Source organism: Girardinichthys multiradiatus, chromosome 21 (genome assembly GCF_021462225.1).
Source record: "Girardinichthys multiradiatus isolate DD_20200921_A chromosome 21, DD_fGirMul_XY1, whole genome shotgun sequence".
NCBI lineage: Eukaryota > Metazoa > Chordata > Actinopteri > Cyprinodontiformes > Goodeidae > Girardinichthys > Girardinichthys multiradiatus.
This window is the reverse complement of record NC_061813.1, coordinates 29,441,996-29,463,385: the sequence shown is the minus strand read 5'-3', so window position 1 is coordinate 29,463,385 and position 21,390 is coordinate 29,441,996. Positions and strand designations below refer to the sequence as shown.

The 21,390-nt window shown below is 38.6% G+C and overlaps 3 protein-coding genes across 4 annotated transcripts; 1 reads left to right on the top strand and 2 right to left on the bottom strand.

Annotated features, from left to right (window-relative positions):
• Positions 1–1,042: 1,042 nt before the first annotated feature.
• chmp5b (charged multivesicular body protein 5b) lies at positions 1,043–5,558 on the top strand. The gene is made up of 8 exons (XM_047349073.1): positions 1,043–1,199; positions 1,754–1,858; positions 3,732–3,778; positions 3,873–3,966; positions 4,070–4,141; positions 4,276–4,384; positions 5,005–5,120; positions 5,208–5,558. Exons 1-8 carry the CDS (start codon positions 1,131–1,133, stop codon positions 5,256–5,258), a joined length of 663 nt encoding a protein of 220 aa, XP_047205029.1. The 5' UTR covers positions 1,043–1,130; the 3' UTR covers positions 5,259–5,558.
• Positions 5,559–5,599: 41 nt separating this feature from the next.
• Positions 5,600–13,581, bottom strand: fastkd3 (FAST kinase domains 3). Of its 2 annotated transcripts, none has more exons than XM_047349071.1 (7): positions 13,446–13,581; positions 10,886–12,367; positions 9,466–9,551; positions 7,289–7,463; positions 7,127–7,196; positions 5,919–6,033; positions 5,600–5,825 (listed from the first exon to the last, which is right to left on the bottom strand). In XM_047349071.1, the coding sequence occupies exons 2-7, from the start codon at positions 12,336–12,338 to the stop codon at positions 5,727–5,729; spliced, it is 1,998 nt and encodes a 665-aa protein (XP_047205027.1). In that variant the 5' UTR covers positions 12,339–12,367; positions 13,446–13,581; the 3' UTR covers positions 5,600–5,726. The 2 variants fall into 2 exon arrangements, with proteins under 2 accessions (XP_047205027.1, XP_047205028.1); XM_047349072.1 differs by having other exon boundaries at positions 10,886–12,199; positions 13,446–13,525.
• A 2,183-nt stretch (positions 13,582–15,764) lies between these two features.
• On the bottom strand, positions 15,765–20,471 carry LOC124857704 (myosin regulatory light chain 2, smooth muscle minor isoform). The gene is made up of 4 exons (XM_047349074.1): positions 20,330–20,471; positions 18,430–18,634; positions 17,392–17,553; positions 15,765–16,043 (listed from the first exon to the last, which is right to left on the bottom strand). The coding sequence occupies exons 2-4, from the start codon at positions 18,611–18,613 to the stop codon at positions 15,871–15,873; spliced, it is 519 nt and encodes a 172-aa protein (XP_047205030.1). The 5' UTR covers positions 18,614–18,634; positions 20,330–20,471; the 3' UTR covers positions 15,765–15,870.
• Positions 20,472–21,390: the final 919 nt, after the last annotated feature.

Genomic DNA, 21,390 nt, shown 5'->3' with positions numbered 1-21,390 from the left:
CGCAATGCCCAGGACCTGTGACTGCTGCTAAATAAGCCCAGATCATCACCTCTCCACCACTGCGCTTGACAGTTGGTATGAGGTGTTTGTGCCGATTCGCTGTGCTTCGTTTTCTCCAAACATGGCACTCTGACCAAACATCTCTATGGTCTCATCTGTTTAAAATAAATTGTTCAAGAAGTCTATTCTTAGTTCAGATGCAACTTTGAAAAAAAACAAAGTTACTCCAAGCAATTTTCTCCCTTTTCCTGCTAGTTATGATTGTTTCTCACTTTAGAATGATGGAGTTCAGATGGTTTGGATTTGGAACCAAGATGGATGGGGCTGCAACAACTGGTTTTCTAAGAAAATGTATTTTCACCTTGGCATTTTCTTACCTTTGTGCTTCAGACCAGCACACGGACAAATCTCCTGTTTTTACAGAGATAGTCACATTTGCAGACTATCAAAATATCCAGTTTTTTCCTCTCATCTGTAATCTAATTAAGATATATCAGAAATAAGAGAATCCTTATTGAAACCATACTATTACTAATATACAGATTAAGACTGATTTCAGAAATGCATCACACGTCTTAAAACTGGGAAGTAAAATAGAGCAACACAAGAGCTGGTCAGTAGATCAACTTTCCAGTAACAAACAGAAAGCTTTCTCTTCATTATTTTCTTACATTTCTATCAAGTGTCCTTTGTTATTTTTGTTCTTGCAGTATTTTGCTAAATGCACAGTTATGAAATAGACAGTATACACAGTTAGGAGTAGTATTTGAAATTAGAAAATGTAAAAAGGCAGTTTGTCCGTATTAGTATTATTATTATAATTATACTAAGTTTTTAATCTTTGTCTTTCTTTTTTTTATTATTATTGAAGCACAACACTTTATTTTTGGTCTTTAAATTTCCCTTTATTCAACTCTTAAACGACATGAATACAAAACTATCAGAATATAAAGTGCTAAGCACAGGCACCTGGAATATAAACACAGGATGGGAAACTTTGGAGGGCGTGGCTGAACGTGTCACGATCATGTGACGCTTCTTACGTCATCCCAGACTCTTCCGGGTTATTTCCTTTAGGGTGAAATCGACTCTGCAGCGTTTGTGACACTTTTAACTGTAGTATTGCCGACATGAATCGTATTTTTGGCCGAGGAAAAGCCCAAGGGCCGCCACCAAACCTAACGGACTGCATAGGAACTGTAAGTAAAAGTCCTGTAGTTAAACTCGACAAGGAATTTTACATAGTAAACAAAAACCAACATGGATACCGTCTAATCAACGGTTAGCCAACGTTAGGAGCTGGAAACCAACATCTAGTAGCTATTACGGGTTTTGTCGGTATCCTTATATGTTTTATGTGATAGATTTGATGTACATATTCTTTACCTAGCGGAATTTTTTCGACCAGTAAATAAAATCTGAAAACAAAACTTTCCATTGTTTCTGTTTGGGTAATGACTCAGCGTTATATAAGAGCATGTTGTAGCAGTAATTCTATCTATATTACAGCTAAAACAGAAAAAGTGTTATTCTTTGTCAAAACCAGCTGAAAGAAACGAGTTAAACCGGTCGTCTGTGAATAGGCAGAGCTGTGACTAGCTGACAGGAACAGAAGAAGAAAATACTCTCACTGTCTCGGAAATTAGTATGTTTTTATATATTTATATAGCTCAGAATGTCTTGCTTGGAGTTTGTCTTGTAAGATTATCCTCTCCTAAACTAAAAATCTGATATTTGTTTGTTTTCCATGTAGGTTGACTCCAGGACGGAGTCCATTGACAAGAAAATCGCCAGACTAGATGCTGAACTTGCAAAGTACAAGGATCAGATGAAGAAGATGAGAGATGGACCTTCAAAGGTGAGATCAGCTGTATGAGGCTCCACCAGAAGAACAAGTAGATCCACACAGATTACAACACAGAGGCTAACACAGAGCACAACAACATGACTAACACACTAAAACATGGGGACGTCTATAAGCAAATCACTGCTTGTTTAAAAGAAATCTCTGAGAGGAATGCATTTAAAATATTTTAAATGAAGTCATGTTTGCAACATTTTCTCAGGAGTTTCAGAAAAAAGTATTTCATTTGAAAGAGGCTTAAATTACCCTTTAAATGATATCAGGATCACGCATATTGGTTCAAAATGAAGAGATTACAGCCTTTACATTCTAGGGTAAATATTACCAATCAGTTTACATTGAAACCCATGACAAGTTGTGACCAAAAACGGAATATCCATCTCAAATATTTGCACAATCTGTCTTTTTTAATATAGTGTCATAAGACTGTCCTGCTTTTTTTCAGCAGTTAGAATAAATATCATTTAAATGACTTGGAATAGTTTTTAAGCCTAGTCTTGTACTGTAGAGCAGAGGCTCCAAAAGCTGGAGTTGTTATCCAGGTACTTGAGATATTAAACAAAATGACCAAAAATCATAGTGGTAAATCATAGTAACACCTTGATTGTTACAAGAGATTAAAAAATAGCACTAAAAATGGATGTAGGCAAACAAATGGCCAATATATTGGCAGTTGATGCTCTTTGTGTTGTCATTGTACCCCTGGTTGATTTAGTAGAAACTCTTCCACTGTTATTTTGTGGGTCAGAAGCTGAAACATTTGGCAACCAGTGCTATATTATTTTCAAAATTTTAAAAAGAGCAACAGAGAACAGTCTACATTGAAGTTTGTATATTCACAAATTTCAACAACTTGGACAAAAACAGCAGCAAAAAACCCGTTGATGGTAATGTACCTGCTGCTAGTAACCAAAATCAGCCAATTTTCCTTTGAGCAGCTCTGATCAGCACTGATCTGCTGGCAAATACTGAAAAATCAGTATTATTATTATGTATGTAAATGGATCAACAACCAGAATGTTATCTGCATCTTGCAATCGCTTCATTCTCTGTTGGACTCTAAACTGCTCCTTCTACCAGAGGGCATTGTTTTCTGTTGCGGTCGGTGTAATTTACATTTAATTGTTGAGTCAGAGTTGGCAGGATTTCTCAGAGATGACCAGAAATCAGTGTTGTACAAAAGTTATGAAAACACGTGTAAAATATCTTTAAACATTCATTATAAAATGTTGTGGTGTTTATTGCAGTACCGATAAAAGTATTTGACGCAAGTTTATATGTATAGCAACAAGACAATTCAAAGTGCTTTGTTTGCAGGGACAAAAAAAGTTATAAAGTACGTTGCAGTGGCGCAATAAAGGAAAGTAAGTTGGACTACAGACTAAACTTTCTGAATGCACTCTATGCTTTTAGGCCCATAGTTTTTTTAACATAAAATCAAACGTTCCTCCTCGGAGAGGATGCAACTCCTTAGAACTGTTCTGACCCATTATGCATCTCGATAATGGGGGAATATTCCTTTTTTCCACGCTTGGACCAATAGTCAGAGACTTCCAGATGCTCTGTACCTTCCTCTTAACGTCTTCTAGGAGAGCCCAGCTCAGCCAGGGTCTGTCGGGGAGGGGTCTTTTACAGGGAACAACTTAGCGATTATTTAATATGCTGCTCAGGACACCAGTTACATTATGTGGTGCAATTTTATCACTGAAGAGCACATACACCAAAAAAATTTAGATTTGTTGCTGCACTCATGGTGCCAACAGTGGAAATAAGAAAAATGATAAACTGTACAATAATTGCCCAGGCCTACTACTACAGCGTAATATTCTGTCAACATAACTTCATAAGTTTTCTTAATATTCTCTAGAACATGGTGAAACAAAAGGCCATGAGAGTTCTGAAGCAGAAGAGAATGTAAGTCATCTTATCTTTTTTTAATAATATTAATATTCAACAAATTTTTGGCTTTAAATGTTTTTACTTTTTTGTTTTTAATCTATTTTGGCAGGTATGAGGGCCAGAGAGATAATCTCATGCAGCAGTCGTTCAACATGGAACAAGCGAACTACACGATCCAGAACCTCAAAGACACTAAAACCACAGTAAGACTTGTGGCCTTTTTGAATTAAAAGACATGACTGGGACCATTTCTTTCTTTTTTTCCTTTGTACTAACAGCAGGACTTAACGACACATTACTTTTCAGGTTGATGCCATGAAAGTCGGCCTCAAAGACATGAAGAAAGCGTACAAGAACGTGAAAATTGATAAGATCGAGGTGTGTATGTTAAAAAAAAAAAAAAATCATTAAAGGCCCAACATTATCCTTATATTAATTTACCTCTAAACAACTGTAAACTAAAACTTAGAATTTACCAACATTTCATTTATATTATTTTTTTAAATATTAAGGATATCCAAGATCAGCTGGAGGACATGATGGAGGATGCAAATGAGATCCAGGAGTCCCTGAGCAGAAGCTACGGCACTCCTGACATCGATGAGGATGACTTGGAAGCAGGTGGAGGGAAAAAATATTTTCATTTCAAGGACAATCTTCTAGCAACCGAATCATAAATGTTTTGCTAGTGCAGAATAGTCGTCAGGGTTCCCACGGTCTGGAAAAGTCTAGAATTTGATGGAAAAAATGTCTTGGTGCAGATAAGTAAAGAAGAGTATTGACAGTTTGTAATTAAAGGATGTATCCCATATTCTCTTGTTTAAACACTGTATCCATAGATCCACCCATCCACCAATTGTCCATTATTCATTCATTCATTTGGTTTGTCCATCTATCCATCCACCTGTCTACACTATTTTAATCATTCATCCATCTACTAATTATTGGGAGTCAGCCAGCCCAGTCTGTAAAACCACTATATTAGTAAAATATGTGCAGGAATAACCTGTGTGTACCCCACCTCTCGCCCAATGACTGCAGGCGTTTGGCGCCAGCCACCCTGCAAGGATAAGCGGGACTAAACGACATGTGCAGAGAACTATCCTTATTGGGGATTTTATTTTAAACATTTGAGTTTTGACCATTTAACCTCATATTCAGTAGAAGATGTTGAATATGACAGCTTTGGAGTAACTAACTTCATGTTGATGCGATTGACCATTTAATGCTTCTATCTTCAGAGCTGGATGCTCTGGGAGACGAGCTCCTGATGGACGACGACAGCTCCTACCTGGATGAAGCTGCGACTGCTCCCTCCATCCCAGAGGGGATTCCTGGAGACAGATCCACCAACAAGGTACCAGATAGCTTCTTGGCTTTTTTTGAAGTCATGTAAAACATTCTTTACCATTTTTATTAAAGGAAATGTTTGTGTGTGTTCCAGGATGGTGTTCTGGTTGACGAGTTTGGCCTTCCTCAGATTCCTGCTTCTTAAAGGGGTAGTTGATCAAATGATGTGCAGGTTTTACATGTATCATATTATTCTTTTCCCTTTTTGTGTATTTATCCAACTGACACTCCAGGCCTTCGACCACAGCAATGAAAACCAAAGCATCGTCTGCCCGATGAATGATAGAATAGAAAGTTTCAATCAGGCTCCTTTTAAAGTTTGTGATTATGTTTCTTTGTCTGGGCTCATCTCAGTGTGTCTGAAGAATGGTTGGAAATGGGTTTCTCTAAACTTTGTACAGCTTCCAAAATGAAAAACACAATAAATTATATTTTTCAAATGGTACCAAGCTGTCTGTTGCTTAAGTCATTCAAAATGATCACTTGTACAAAAAAAAAAAAAATCACTTTAATGATAAGTTAAATCTGTCACAGTTATATACGGTTAACCAAAATAAACTTGTATTTGTTTTAAACAAACAAGACAAAAAGGCCCTGCTCAGCACTTTTCTCATCACCAGCTCAGCCTGAATGTATGAGGGAAGATCTTCTGGTGAAGATACTCCACCACTCTGCTCTTGCTGGGAAGTTTTTCAAACTCATAAAAAGGAATCTAGAAAAATGAAAACAAAAAGATTAACTAGCAGCAATCTCTGCAGATCAAACACAGGGTGGGGGGTCTGTAATTGAGTGATGAGGGTCTAACCTGCACGACTTCATAGCCCAGCAGCTGCAGATGCCTCTGCTTGATGACCTCCTTTCCAAGTAGCTGTCTTACATTAGTAGTGAACCTCTTTTGTCCGTCAATACAAAGAGCTATCCTGTAACACAGATTGTTTAATCAATGATTTCTTGCAGAAAAATGATTAAATATACCCCTGGTCAAAAGTTTTAGAAACACTTCCTCATTTAATGGTTTTCTTTGTGTTTATAACTATTTCCAATGTATGTAGATTTTCACTGAAGGAATCAAAACTGAATGAACACATATGGAATTATGTAGCAAAAGAAAAATTGTAAAATAACTTTAAATGGGTTATATTTTAGATTTTGCTGTGATGACTGGAATATTAACCTCTGGGAAGTTCTTTCAAGACTGTTTGGAAAAGTATTTCACGTGACCCCCTCATGAAGCTCATGGAGAGAATGCCAAGAGAGCAAAGCAAAGGGTGTGGCTCTTTTGAAGAATATAAAAGTTATTTCACACTTTTTGTTTACTATATAATTCCATGTTGAGTGAGAATCTACAATGTAAATAGTCATGAAAATAAAGAGACCCATTAAGTGAGAAGGTGTATTTAAAGCTTTTGACCTGGCTGGGGCTGTAGCCGGTTGTGTACATCTGGAAGGTGTGGCATGCTTTTGTATACAGGCTGCTTTAATTTGATACCCCTAAATAAAATTCTGAATACCCAACTGCCCTCAGTAGTCACCTAATGAGTAAAATGAGTCCACCTGTGAGTGATTTCATCTCTGTATAAATCCTGATGTCCCGTGAAGGCTTCAGAGGTTTAGTGAACAAACGGCATCATGAAGACCAAGGAACACAGCTGGATGTTCAGGAAGAACATTGTGAAGAAGTTTAAAGGAGGTTTAGGTTTAAAATATAAAAACAACATCATAGGGGGTGAAGGTTAACCTTCTGGCAAGCCTAATGCATCAGATCGAATTATATATACGTTAAAATGGCCTAGTTAAAGTCCAGACCTAAATACAAATGAGAATTTGTCCTGCAAAGAAGAATTAACTCTTTAGATATGCAAAGCTGGCAGAAACACACCCCAAAAGATTTTCAGCTGTAATTGCAGTGAAAGGTGGTTCTACAAGGTCTTGACTTGGTGTGGAGGAATATAATTGCGCACCACACTTTTCAGATCTTACTTTTTGTGAGGCTCTGTACATTCAACCACTTACCTTTTGTAGACATCATCAGTATGACTGGCAGGCAGCACGTATCCCTCCTCATCCAGCTTTATCTCCACATCTATGACAACAACAACAGGTTAGCCTCCAGTAGGATGAGCCATGGGGAAACACTCATGCTTACGTTCTCAACGGAGAAGAGGAAAAGCATACCCAGAGTGTAGCAGTACGGCGTCAGAACTTTAGACCCGAAGAACGACCGATCTCCGAGTAAATCCTCCAGCCCCGTTTTCACAGAATTATACAGCTGCTGATCCACTGGTGTCTCAAGAGAGCGGCTGGACATGAGGAAAGACTTGACGCGGTACTTTGGAAGGAGCCGAGGACCCTGAGGTTGAGATCAAAAGAAATGATTTAAAAACACAAAAAATTACAACAAATGGGCAGAATTCATGAATTGAAGACTTTGAGTCAGTCAGTGGGAAAAGATTCATCTCTACATCGGAGTGCATTTTAGTAAACGTAGATGGCTTAGGTTTTTAGAACTAAACTATATAAATCAGAGCTGGGAAATATTTGTGTAATAGTGCAACTGCAAAGGGCTGCATGAATGCAACAAATGGTAAGACAGTGTATTTCAAATATTATGCATTAAAACTGGGCTTCCTGATATTATAATTGGTCCCTCTCCTTTTAACTCAACTGATACAGAACTTAATGACCGAGATCAGAAAGCTCAGTGAGCGTGACGATAGGGAAAAGAAGACGGTGAGAAAAAAATGTGGATGAACCACAATCAGTAAAATTCAGCAACAATATCGCACGGCTATGTAGAGACAATGGATGAAAATGTTTCTTAAAAATAAAAGAGAAAGAAATTGTAAAACAAATAAAATAGTATGACATCAAAGTAAAACATTAAACCTAAAATGGAACATCTGAATATGAAAGTAATTTAAAGCTAAACCTCACTATACTGGAGGGGTTCACGTCAATATGAAAAGGTTAAAGATTAAATCTCTCAGTTTTTCTATAACTTCATAAAAATAAAAACAATCAACTAAAAAAAAAAACTAAATGCAATTTAAAAAAAAAGCATTAGGGGGTTAACTGGCCTGCTTGGACCTTAGATGTTTCATCCTATAAAAAAATCTTTCACTGCATCCTTTTTGTGGGAGTTTCACTAAGCAGTAAATGGTTTAAAATGTACAAGAGCGTGCAACCGTGCAGAATTTACCAGATATTACAGCAGGCAGGCTTCAAACAGGAAACAAGAAAAGTGAGGACAGAAACAACGAGGAAATAAAGACGGGAAGGACTGGCATAACGAAGGAAGGAAAGACGGGACAGATGAAAGGATACAATGAAATAAAGACAGGAAAGGAAGGAAAGAGGATGTAAGGAAGGACACAATAAAGGATACGAGAATGGACAATTTAGAAACTGAAATAGGACAAAAGGAAGGGGACAAATATGGAATGAAAGATTCATTGAATTGAAGCAGAACACAAGGAAGAAAGGGCAAAAAGAAGAGAGGTTGGCCATATAGTTTGAAGGAAAGAAGGAAGGAAGGAGAGACAGAATGACAGAAAGAAGTAAAAGCACCAGCAAGAAGGGAAGGAAGAATAAGGGGAAGTAAAGATGGTCCCATTTGGACAATGTGACACGGATAAAAGTAATTTTAAGTAAATATTAATTATTTTGATACTCATTAACTTTCTCAGACTAGAAAACACTGAAATCAGGTTCTATTCCAGACCTTTCCAGGCTGCATAGGAACCCAGGCAGTAGGGTTCCTATGCAGCCATGCTGCTCGTCTGCAGAGCTGCTGACTGCAGGCTTTACCTGAGCAGAAAGCCCCACTAATTAACCAGCTAATATCAGCTTGGTACACTTGTGTTACAGATAAAACAGGATATTATGTGCATTAAGCAGATTTTAACTCAGCAGGTGTTTATTCTGTACTTTTGCTCTCTTCATAAAAATGTTATAGAAATTATTAGAACTGTAATTATCAATTTATTTTAACAGCAGTAAAAATAATTGTCGCTTTTCCGCTTTTAACAATACTTTAAGTTGTTGTCCAAATGCCATGAAACTGGTATTTTTACCAAAAACAAAGTATCAATACTATACTTTCTTGCCTATATGGTTTGAAAATAAACTGTAAGATGTATGAAATCCATATTGTCTCATTACAGATAACAGAATAACAAAAACATGTTTTTACATCAGTGTTCTATTCTTCTGAACTTCAGGAAGAAAATGGAACCCACTAAGATAAAGAACTGGACCTGCAACACTGGTGCTAATCTATAAGGTGTGTATTCAGGTTTCTGCCGCAGCTCTTTGTCATTTAACTTGAATATTTAACCCTCTAAAGTCTTTACCTCATAGAAGGGACACTCCAGCTTCACGGTTATGTAGAGCTGAGTCAACTGGGCCAGAACCGCCCGTTCAATTCTCATGTCCTGGTCTAAGGCATAAAAAGAAGATGGTTTTATCATGAATTTATAGAAAAGCTGCTTCTAAATGGGTCAGAGCATTATCAAACAGTTGATTTATTGCTGTAATTCAGTTAGGAAATTGAACCTTATAATATATAGATTCAGTACACACAGAATGATATGTTTCGGCTACTTTTATTTCTGTTTATTTAGATTTTTATTGCTTTTGGATAATGAAAACCGAAAGCATTAAATTTCTTGGGAAAGCTATGGCCTACACAATCAGAATCCAGCGGTCAGTAACTGACACCCGCCTCAAGAACGGAAAACCGTAAAGTCATTGGTAGAGAAGATGGCTAATCAAAGAGTGTTGTATCTGAGCGTGTTATTGCGGAAAATTTATTAGAAGGACGAAATGTGGCAGAAAACCATGCAAAAGCAACAGGAAAACTGCTTTGTTGAGCTGGATTCAAGAGACACTGCATCCAGGACATGGACTAGATCCGTCAGTCCTTGCACCAGAGACATCAGAGGTGTCTTAACTGGGCTAACGAGAAAAAGGACTGGACTGTTGCTAAATGGCCAAAAGTCCTTTTATCAAATTAAATTAATTTTGTATTTAATTTGAAAATCACAGTTCCAGAGTCTGGAAGAAGAGTGGAGAGGCACTGAATACATGCTGCTTGAGGTCCTGGGTGAAGATGGTGTGGGTCCACCGTTAGATCAAGTGCAATGTGAGCTGGCCTGACCTGAATCCCAGGCAAGATCTGTGAAGTATTGTCAAGAGGAAGATGATAGACATCAGAACCAATAATGCAGACAACCAACCTGGGCTTCTTTAACTTCTTAACAGAGACAAAGGCCGATCACCTCCATGCAGTAATTAATGCAAAAGGAGAACAATTACTCAGTGCAAATACTGTACAGTGCATGATCATACTTATTACTTATGTAATATTCTACCACACTTTTTTCTTCCACTAAACTTTCCATCAGTATACTTGGATACAGCACTCTATGAAGCCTGCTTTTTTTTTTTTTTGCTTACCCCCAATATAAAGGATGTCAATGACTGTCTGCTGGACAACTGTCAACTTTGTTGTCCTCCCCATGATTGTGTAGGCTTTATCACATTTCTGTATTAACAAACATTTTTTTATTGTTCTTATGTAATACGTTTTGTGAGAAGGGAATGTTTGGTTTTCATTAGCTCCACAGTCATGGAAACTAACAGTAATAAACTTTGGAAATCACTCTGTGTCTAATGAATCCACAAGTTTCACTTTTTGAACCGAACTGCTGAAGTTATTCAACTGTTCAATGATTTTCTAATTTACCGAAATGCACTGTCAATAAATTTCACCTTGTAGCTGCTGCAGGAAATAACTGCTGAAGACTTTGGAGACAAAATTGACGGGGAACCTCTCGACCAGGGTGCAGGCGTGGAGCAGGCTGAGCAGCGTCCGAGGCTGGAACTGTGAAAAACGAGTGTGTAGGATGGTTTCCACTTTCCTGAACAACTGGCCGGCGTTGGGCGGAAGGTATCCCAGCGTCCCAAAGGCCATGATCTGCCTAGCTACCTGGCTGGTGCTGTAGCTGTCTGCTCGGTATACAAAACTCTCAGCGACAGCATCAAAGACGGTTGTGGACAGGATGTTCCTGCGGCTGAAGAACTGCGTCACCTTGGATACGGTCTCCGGATGGTAGGTGAAGGCCATTGTAGGGACATGCTTTTCCATCGCCTCCACAAAGTAGTGATCGCTGTGGCCGAAGTGTATTAGAGCACCCAGTACACGGGTAAGTTCTTGATCGCTGAAGTGAGGTATGTGTCGCACAGCTTGCTTACACAAGCTGATCACAAGAGGCATGGCCTGCATTTGGTTCAGAGCAACAAGAGAACTCAGCACTCCGCTGACTGCAGCAGGGTCCATCCTGGAGGTGACCGTCACTGCATGGGTGTGCATGGCGTTCAACAAGTCCCTGTATTTCCCATCTTCACCAACACACCCTTCCAGGAGTCTGTAAACAGCTATTAGGTCTGGAAGACTCCACCGGGTGGGCTCCTGTTTCTGAATTTGTGTCATCGCCTGCTCCAGCATCACAGACCCTGGACCCTCCATGGCCAGCATGGCACAGCCCAGGGTACACAGTTCTCCTACCGTCATCTGTCCGCTGTCCAGCCTGTTCTGGCTCTCTGACACCAGGCGCACCATCAGTGTGCTCCAGGGATCCAAAAACAGACGGGTACATGCAAGAAGAGCCGACACCAGCCCAGCTTCTGTCAGCCGTGTGGAGTCCTGCTCCAACTGGAAGCAGAGGGCCCGGATGGTGTCCTTCTCCAGAACTGATGGGTCTCTCAAAGCGGAACCCTCCAGTTCCAGGTCAGCAACGCGGTGAAGAGTGGCTGCAGCCATGGTGTCTGACAGGATCTCCACCGAGCGCAGCAGCTTAAAGACCTGCCGGGAGGTAGAGCAGCTCTCCAGTTGCCGCTGGAAGTCCTGCTCCTCATCAGCTGAGGGTCGGTGCAGCTGGGTCAGACGAAACCGAAGTTCAGAGTCTCTGTGGAGTCCAGAGCTGCTGGCTAAAAAGGAGGGCTCCCTGACGATGGTTGTCGCATTCCTTGTCCTACAGTCCATTTGGAGTTTCCTGCAGCCATGTCTCTGGATGCAGCAGCCAGCTGACGTACACAGACAGGATACACATGAGGAGCGACCCAAACTGCTGGTGTAAAGGAGTCTGACGCAAACAGGTCTAGCAAAGTAGTGGAAACTGAACTGAGTGAGGAGCCCGAGGTTCTGAAACAGTTTCAGGGCCATGAGTCTGGTCCTGAACTCTTTGATGCCAGCTAAAACATGAAAAAGGACAATATTCAAACTCAAAGCAAAATAAATATTCAAAGGCAGAACCATTACAAGCCATAAACAAACTGAGCAGCTCCTTGGGACTCCAAAAGCACTAGAACTGTCACAAAAGTCAAGTTTACAAATGTTTTTAGTGTCAGTGATACATCAGTGGTAATTACGCAAAATTAAAAAAAAAACAATAAGTAATATTTTGCATGTTTTGTCAGTGAAGAGAGATCTGAAAGAAAGCTCTGAGAAATCATGTGTGTAGATTGTCAAAAATCACTTTAGAGGACATGGCAATTTGTAGAGGTTTAACTTTCTAACTCAGATATAAAATACTATCTGTAGCAAAGAGTCAATACCTGCCTGAAAGCACAATGCCTAACTGTTGAAAGCAAAATGGTGGCAGCAGCATCCTGTGGGGATGCTTATTTTAAGCATGACACAGAAGCTGGTCACCATTGAAAGGAATGTGGATCTAGCTAATTACAGAGCAATCCTGGATGAACGACCTGGTAGAGGCTGCAAAAGGCGTGAAACTCAGGCTGAGATTCACCATAAAGCAAGACTGTGCACTATTTTCCTTCCTCTTCATGCATCACTCTGTGTCGGTCTGCTACATAAACCGCCCATAAAATACACAAGTTTGTGTTTGTAATGTGACAAAAAAAATGAAAAGCTTAAGGGTTAGAAATAATTCTGCGAGATAATGTACAGTGAGGCTCACATTACTTTACTGTAGTACGCTATAATAAAAGTAATGTTAGGTCTAGAATGCGTAAAAGTTTAAACATGAGTGATGTAAAGGGGGGTATTAGTTGAGCGGAATTAAATGAATAATTATTGCCCAAAAACAATCTCAAGAAAACATCTTGGACTGCAGAAAGTAACTCAACTCTTCCTCTGTACCTCTTAACTAACCAACCTTGAGGGCTGCAGCTAGCTATGTTAGCCATGTTAGTGTGTAGGTTTATGTCTCGTTTTAACAGTAGTCGCAGAGGTGCTGTTGTTATAAACAAGTTTCTAAGAGACAGAAAAATGTAGGGAAATTAGGCTTGGAGCTAATAAAACCCATACCTGGACCTCCCGACAGCCACTGAGGGTCAAACCGGTGCTAACAGCGGCGATGCCAGCAACGTTAGCCGAGTAGGAGCGTGTGGCGTTTGCGTTCCCTCAGAAATAATAGTACTTTCGAAAGCTTGATAAAATAGAACACATCACACGACATTGTTAAATGTTGAGGTTTGTAAGTATACAAAAATAATTAGTCTGCCATTTAAAATAACAGATAACATTATCCATTATAATGTGTTACTCCTTATGTGCACTTTTGGGACTCCTATTTCTTAAGGGGAACTCGTGAAGGTATCACAATACAGCGCTGAATCTTGCTTTCAGACACTAGAGGGCGATACAAATCCATCAAAATTCATCATCACTTTAAATAGTTCGGGCGATGCTAGTTATGGTGTCACTAATAAGTCAACATCCTTATCTTAAAGAACATGAAAACCTGCGTGTTTAAGTTTTTTTTTTTTATTTGTGCAAGATAGGTGTTTTCGGTCTTGAGCACGTTAAGAAAATGCTAACTAATGCAAAGAACCCTGGTTTTATTTTTGACCCGGGCATGTTAATTACATGGCATAAGCAAATCCATTCCAATAAATTAGAAAATAAACCAAAGTGTGTTTGTTTCAGTAATTCAGTCCTAAAAGTGAAACTAATATTCATAAAACACACATGAAAACAGTGTATAATGCCTTTATTTCTATAAATTTTTATAATGGCTTACAGCAAATGAATACCAATATTCAGTTTCTCAAAAAGTGTCCATATTACATAAGACCTATAAACGGTAATAAAAGCTCTGTTCATAGAGTGCTGTATCCAAGCATATTACTGGAAAGTTATGTGGAAGAAAAAGCATGGAGAAAAATAAAAAGCAACACCTCAGCACTGAGAGAATGATTAAACAAAACCCACTCCAGAGCTTTAGGGAAATTCAAAAGGTGTGGATTGCAGCTGGGGCAAGAGCTTCAAAAGCCACCACAAACCAGCATATCTAAGACATGGGTTACAACTGCACTTTCCAACAGAACCTAAACCATATCACTGTGCTTGATTGGTCATCGAAGTCAATTGATCTAAACCCCATCAAGATAAATTGTGCATATTCCAAAAGGAAGATAGACACGAGACTGAGAAATGTAGATGAACTGAAGCAACCTGGGCTGATCGCCTCCATGCCACGCTGCATTTATGCAATAACCTATGCAAAATGAGCCCTGATCGTAGTGAATGCATGTACTTCACAATTCATGGACAGACTTTTCAGTAGGACATTGAATTACTGCAATAAACTGGGAGATATTTTGAGAAGAAAATAAAACTCAATTTGAACTGACTATAGTTATTAAAAATAACCTTTCTTGGTCTAACTGAGTGATCCACAGCAATTCAAGGAGAGAAAGGCACAGCACTGTAAGAGACTTTTAACAATGCCACCATGGTAAGATGTTTTTTTATTGGGTGACCTAAACTGAGCTCCGACAGCATTAAACAAACTGAATGAGGTCATACACTGAACAGTCCATTTCCTTTTGTCTGTTACATTAAACGTTTTATTACTGAAGGCTTTGGATAAATAGGCAAAACCTTATTTCACCTTATGTAAGGTTAAACATGGATGCCACAAAAAAATGTTCTGGCACAACCACCATCCCCTGCTGGCTCTTAAAGAATCCAGCTTGAGCAAGTCAGAACGTGCAGAATGAATTTAGTGAAACGGAGGAGCAGACTTGTCAAGACAACCCCCGAGAGGCCTGAGCTGGTCCATTAGAATGCGATCGACACCAAGGAACATTGGGGAAAAAAACAGAATAATGCACTTTGTTACCGTTGTGATTTAAGGAAAGGGAAACGATCAGAAAAAAATACAATTTGATAGAGGGCTTTATTTAAAAAGTTTATATTATAAATGTAAAAATTCAGTTAAACATGATCACATGAACTGCAAAGTCATAAATCCCTTTCAGCTACTAATTTTCTGCCACATCGCATCTTAATGCCTGGCTCACAGGGCTGGATTTTTATGCCGATTTTTGCCCGGAACACGGAAGGGAATTACTCTGTATTCCCTTACTCTGTATGTACATTTGATCTCAAGATGGTTTGTGAGATTTCCTGTCTGAAATCTGAATGTTTGTGAAGGACATTTGTTTGTGTTGTGCTTGTGGCTGGACAACACCTGTCATACATACGATTTTTTTATCATCGCGTGTGGGGTCTCTTGATAATCAGCCGACAATTTTAAAATCCTGCCTTGTGAACCAGGCATAAAAACGAGATTTTACTAACTCATTTGGCAAAACTCACAGATTCACAGCAAACAGAGTGGAAAGTTATTGCTTTGGTTTGTATTAACGGGGTCTTTACAGTAAAGTCGAGACATGCAGCACGGTGATCTAACTGACGGCAGAGGAAACAATCTGGTTTAGGTGCTTTAATCGTCCTTATCCCTGGCACCGTGCTTTAGGATGCGCGTGAACTCCACGTAGTTGAAGTTGTTCTTCTTGTCGATGGGAGCCTCCCTGAAGAGCTCGTCCACCTCCTCGTCTGTAAACCGGTCACCCATTGTTGTGAGTAGCTCCCTGAGGTAATCCTCCTGAATGAAGCCTAATGCAAAAGGTTAGACAAATACAGCAAAGATTAATAAAAAAAAATGCTTACAATAGAAAGCTCAAACATCTGGGTAAAACCGTTTTAGAGATTTTTCTAGGTTTTCCTAAGGTTTTAAACATTCTTGACACATGAGTACATTTATATGCTCCCCAAATCATGAAACTACAGAAGTCCATTACTGCCACTGAGAGGTTAACATGGATTTCATTGTCCTTTATGCCCATGGCCTGGTCTACGTGACCAAGATCAGACAGCTCAGGGAGAGGGGTGGGGAAATTTTCATGATGGAAAAAGGAAAACATTGGTTAGTCATAATTGAAATGATCTGTTATTTCACATTATTGCAATGTTTTGTTATCATAAAATTCTGCAGTTTTAAATGGAATACATTACTTAATATAATTATGACTAAAAGTTACATTTATAAAGTACCATGTGCAATGTTTCTGAAGTATTCTAAATGATCTCACTTATGAAAGACCAATTCTTAAGTTGGCTTCTGATTTTGGGCATTTTCGCTTGTCATTTAGTACTTTAGCTTCTAGTTTTACTATTTCAAATATCTAAGCGCAACACAGCAGGGCCAGATGCAGGTCAAATAATACGGCCCAACCATTTTCTATTAAAGACAAGCAACAACAGCAGTATCTAGTAGGCATCCAAGCCTTCGAGGCGCCGTGTGAAGCCCAGTGATTATTTTCAATCTTGTTCTGGTCAGAAGCGTCAAAGCTTTGGATAAAAACTCTTCAGCTGAAGGAATCTGTTCAGTCTCGATGCACTTCAGCATGAGGCGTCAGTGACAGTGAAGCATCTCGTTTCCTGCAGGGCACTCCTGAGGTGCATTCCCCTTGACTTGCCACATGTCGATTGGATTATTATACTCTTAAATACCAATTCCTTAAAGCAGAACATGTCCCACTTTACTGGGCATCTAAACCAGAGTCAGTTTAAGATCCACCAATCCAGTTTACAAACACTGGTCTAAGGGGTTCTGGGGGACATAAAAACAGGCAGACTGTCTTTCCAGACTTTTGAAGGAGTTTTTAATCGATCTGTGATTTTTGTTAGTGACTTTAAGGGAAAAACGATCAAGTGCGACTAAAGGTTCAGTACTGATAACGGCAAATCGCATCTTTGCAATTATATATATATATATATATATATATATATATATATATATATATAAATAAAATCACTTTAAAAAGGAAAAAAATTGAAAATGATCATTAATTGCATATTTTTTCCAGACTATTGAACAATGCACTTTGAGACTGCCAAGTGTCCGCTTTAAATGCTAAACTAAACGCACCACTGTTACGCTGAATGAGACTATCAGACTTACCTGTTCCCTCCTCATCGAAGCAAGCAAATGCATTTCTGATCACATCCTCAGGGTCTGTGCCGTTGAGCTTCTCTCCAAACATGGTGAGGAACATGGTGAAGTTGATTGGCCCAGGGGCTTCGTTCATCATGGCTTCCAGGTAGTCATCATTAGGATTTTTTCCTTCAGAAAGAAAGACAAGTGCTCTTAAAATTATATGTCAGCGTTTTAAAGCGTAGAAGGTGAAACCATCATGGATCATCTTTGCCAGCCTCCATTTTCTCTGTCCGCTAAACAACTATAGATAATCCAGTGGTTCTTATTACACTCGCATTCAGGAAAAGCTGAATCCAACCTTCCGGTTTCAGTTAATCCACTTATTCTTACCAGTAAAAAACCTAAATAGCTCAAATGAGAACCTAGTTTTGAAAGAACCTGCTGTCAGCTTCTTTGGTTCATTAGTTTCATAAATGGCAACATTTTTGACAGTGACAAATATTCTAAGCTTACAGAACAGAAGTTTTATACACAACCGCTTCACAAAAAAACAGGAGGTGATAATAAGGAACAAGTGGCCTAAACAAGCAGAAAAAAAACAGACAGAAGTGTGTATTTAACAGAAGTGATGTTGGTTATAAGGACTGGGAAGACAAACTAAAATGTATACCTAATTCAAAAAAATGATATAGAAGTTGGAATACAGCAAATAAATATAATAAATAAATAGTTAAGAAAATTGTAAAATATAAAAATCAAACTAAAAGAATAATAAGATTACTGATAATTAAATTAGGATGAAGTTCAGTTAAGAATAAATAAACACCATTGCTAGAAGTCTGCTAAAAGCTGAAATAGAATGGTCTTAATTTTCCTTTTAAAAACATACTGAAAGAACCACTGTGGCTACAAACCTTGACTCATCCCATCATCAGGTTTGTCTGTTAAAGTGTGGCCACCTTTATCCCCAAGCACACCACACTTCATTTAGAAGTTGTAAGAGCCGAAGCCGATATAACTAATGCAGCATAAAAAAGTAGTTAATTACAAAGTACTACTCACCCAGTGAGGCGAGCATGTCGTGAAGGTCCTCTTTGTCGACAAAGCCGTCCCGGTTCTGGTCGATCATGTTAAAGGCCTCTTTGAACTCCTGAATCTGGGACTGGTCAAACATGGCAAAGACATTGGAGGTGGCGCGCTGAGGGCGCTTCTTGGTGGTCTTTCCCTTGGCCCTTTTGCTCGACATTGTGATTGTTTTAGTTTACTTCTGCAAAAGTGGAAACCACACCAACAGTGTTGTGTTTTCTGGTAAAGCTCAGTGGTATGACAAAGGAGCTTAGAGTAAATGACAAACATTACAAATCACTTTAGACAATATTTGTACAGAAACCATAAGTATCCCCTTGATCTGCAGGTCAAATGGTGAAAAATCGCTTTTTTATTGATTCAATAAATCTAAACATTTTACAACAAAATTCATTTATTTAGTTTTAATAAAAACCTGATTTAGGTTATAGACATATACGTTGATGTACAACTGGAGATAATATTGTAAGTCCTTCACTCTGTTAGATTCAGAACTACTAAATCTCAATTAAAAATCCGGCAGCACGTTTTTTCTTTTATGGTAAATGGCCAGCGCTTGTATAGCGCTTTATCAAGTCCGCAGAGACCCCAAAGAGCTTTACACTACAAGTTGCTAAGTTATAATCCTTGAACAAATATACCAGAACCAGTCAAAATAGGAATTAGCATTTTGGACCATTAGGCTGAAGCACATTTTGATGCCCTACTAACAAAAAATCAGTCGGTACAAATGAACTTTAAGGTTTCTATTCCCATCGAAGGTTAGGAGAGAGTTGGAGGTATATACATAATCATTTTTAAATAGTTGCAAATTAGCAATTTACTTTTAAATCCAATAAAATAACACCAACCAGGCCTTCTTTTCTTTTTTTTTTTAAATAACTGTTTTGCGACATACATTCAATAAAAAGCAAACTACATTTTGCCCCAGAAAACTGGAAAATGGTATCATCCAGGAAAAGCCTCATCTGTGCATCTCTAAACTGATAAGGCGCTAAGAATAAGTCCTGTTATAGTGTTTCAAACGTATTAAACCTATTAAGAAATTCCATGGGGTTGCGTCCCTAGCTGAGCTAAAAATGGAAATGTTCCTCCACTTTTTAGGTTGGTCAGCTCGCAGCCTTCACTGGAGGATAGGAAAGTTACTGATGTGAGGACGGATGTCCTTATCAGGAAATGTCTGGAATGTGGACTTCAACAGCTTTGTCTCAACATAATACTCTGGACAGCAAGAACTGGACACAAGCAAGCATAATAACAACCCCTTATTGAATCAGATAAGATCAGTTCCAGCAAATTACGCAAATCTGAACACCTTGTTTTCTCAGTTTTTCAAATCGTGCGTCATCTCGGTTTACACGAAAACAAACTTGCAATTTCACGTATACAACAACATAAAATATAAACAGCTACATTTCTCACTATCATCTACCTCCATTCCGTATCTTTGGACAAATGTACAACCGACACAAATTCGACTATTTTTATAATATCTCGTCAAACATGTCACCTTTTACAGTCTCAAAGGTGCTTTGCGGCCTAGTAAAAAATAAATAAATAAATAAGCAAATAAACGTGAGCAGCAGATACATACAGCAATATCCTTCAACAATTTAGACAAACAATTACCTTTACAAGCAAAGCATTCTGGCTAAATAATCAAATTAAAGATGTTATGCCATAAGGTTAGCTGCCGTGAGATTAGCCGTGCAGCTAAGTGTTTTTATTGGTCTTAGCCGAGCTCTGGAAACGGCAAATTTAGGCGTTTTCGACAAGTAAAACTTAAAAACCTTAAGCATTAATGCAACATAAACATGTAAACAACATTTATGTGTAGGTAAATTATTTTTAACATTTATTTTGAACGCAGTCTTACCTTTCTACGAACAGATAATTTAAAGCTAATCAGCTGCTGCTTCGTTTCTCAACCACCGCCCTTCACTTCCTGATGCCGTGAGTTCAACGCCGATCATTGGAACAAACCAAGTGTACAATCAGGGGGGTGAGCGCTGGTCATCACACAATTCATTCTTATTATAAAACAAATGTAGAGAGAAGTTTCGATTTAAAGCTTTAAAAATAACGTTATATGATCAACGTAGCTATAAATGTTGGCTTCAATAGTCCCGTGTAACGTAAAATAATGCAGAAGCTTCTCCATCTCCCCCTATGGAGTAAGTGTAACTTCCCAACAAACGCTCCCTTGGCTGCGTAGACGTTCTTGGATATGTCCTTTTAAGGAGAGGAATAATACGTCCTCCATTGTCTTTAGAAATTCTCGTAAAGTCAAGATACAATTTAAATAGTCCTGTGTGAAAATGACCATTCTAACCAAATATTGTTGCGTTTCAGGAAATTAGATGATCAAAAAGTAAACCTTTTTCAGTGATCTAATTCAAAAGGTAAAATTCACATATAGAATCATAATACACACAAATACATATATTTTAAGTGTTTATTCTCTTAATCTTGGTAATGACAGTTTCTCTGAAAATCTGAACATTGCATTTCCCCAAATAACAAATGTTTCCTCACAGAAATGTTAACAGAATGTCATTGCCATTTTATGGCTTCCATAATCATGGGGAAGACTACTGACTTGACAGATGTCCAGCAGACTTCAATACCCTCCACCAAGGCTGTTAAGTTGCAAAAAGGTTAGTGTTTAAGAAGATGACTATTCACAAAGTTTTGTTTCCAATAATATTGATGGAACAGGTGGAAGGAAAAAGTGTGATGGAATAGCATCCCAGAGCAAGGTGTTAGGGTAACCACAACCAGCATATTTCAGTGCACTTCACGCTTCCCTCTGTGACAAGCCTTATGGCCTTCTGATATGATTTGCTGCATGAATTGCCCACAAAACCAAAAGTACCAATACCTGGTTTAATGACCATGGTATCATTGTGTTTGATTAGCCAACAAACCAATCTGAAA

Excerpts from the sequence above, each read along its gene's own strand:
- chmp5b (XM_047349073.1), top strand. The coding sequence starts at position 1,131 with ATGAATCGTATTTTTGGCCGAGGAAAAGCCCAAGGGCCGCCACCAAAC. Across the intron at positions 3,967-4,069 it reads TCAAAGACACTAAAACCACA|GTTGATGCCATGAAAGTCGG; the intron begins GTAAGACTTGTG and ends ATTACTTTTCAG. Across the intron at positions 4,142-4,275 it reads TGAAAATTGATAAGATCGAG|GATATCCAAGATCAGCTGGA; the intron begins GTGTGTATGTTA and ends TTAAATATTAAG.
- fastkd3 (XM_047349071.1), bottom strand. The coding sequence starts at position 12,338 with ATGGCCCTGAAACTGTTTCAGAACCTCGGGCTCCTCACTCAGTTCAGT. Across the intron at positions 7,197-7,288 it reads GCCGTACTGCTACACTCTGG|ATGTGGAGATAAAGCTGGAT; the intron begins GTATGCTTTTCC and ends TTGTTGTCATAG. Across the intron at positions 5,826-5,918 it reads TGGGCTATGAAGTCGTGCAG|ATTCCTTTTTATGAGTTTGA; the intron begins GTTAGACCCTCA and ends TCATTTTTCTAG.
- LOC124857704 (XM_047349074.1), bottom strand. The coding sequence starts at position 18,613 with ATGTCGAGCAAAAGGGCCAAGGGAAAGACCACCAAGAAGCGCCCTCAG. Across the intron at positions 17,554-18,429 it reads CGACATGCTCGCCTCACTGG|GAAAAAATCCTAATGATGAC; the intron begins GTGAGTAGTACT and ends TTCTTTCTGAAG. Across the intron at positions 16,044-17,391 it reads CTTCGATGAGGAGGGAACAG|GCTTCATTCAGGAGGATTAC; the intron begins GTAAGTCTGATA and ends CTTTTGCATTAG.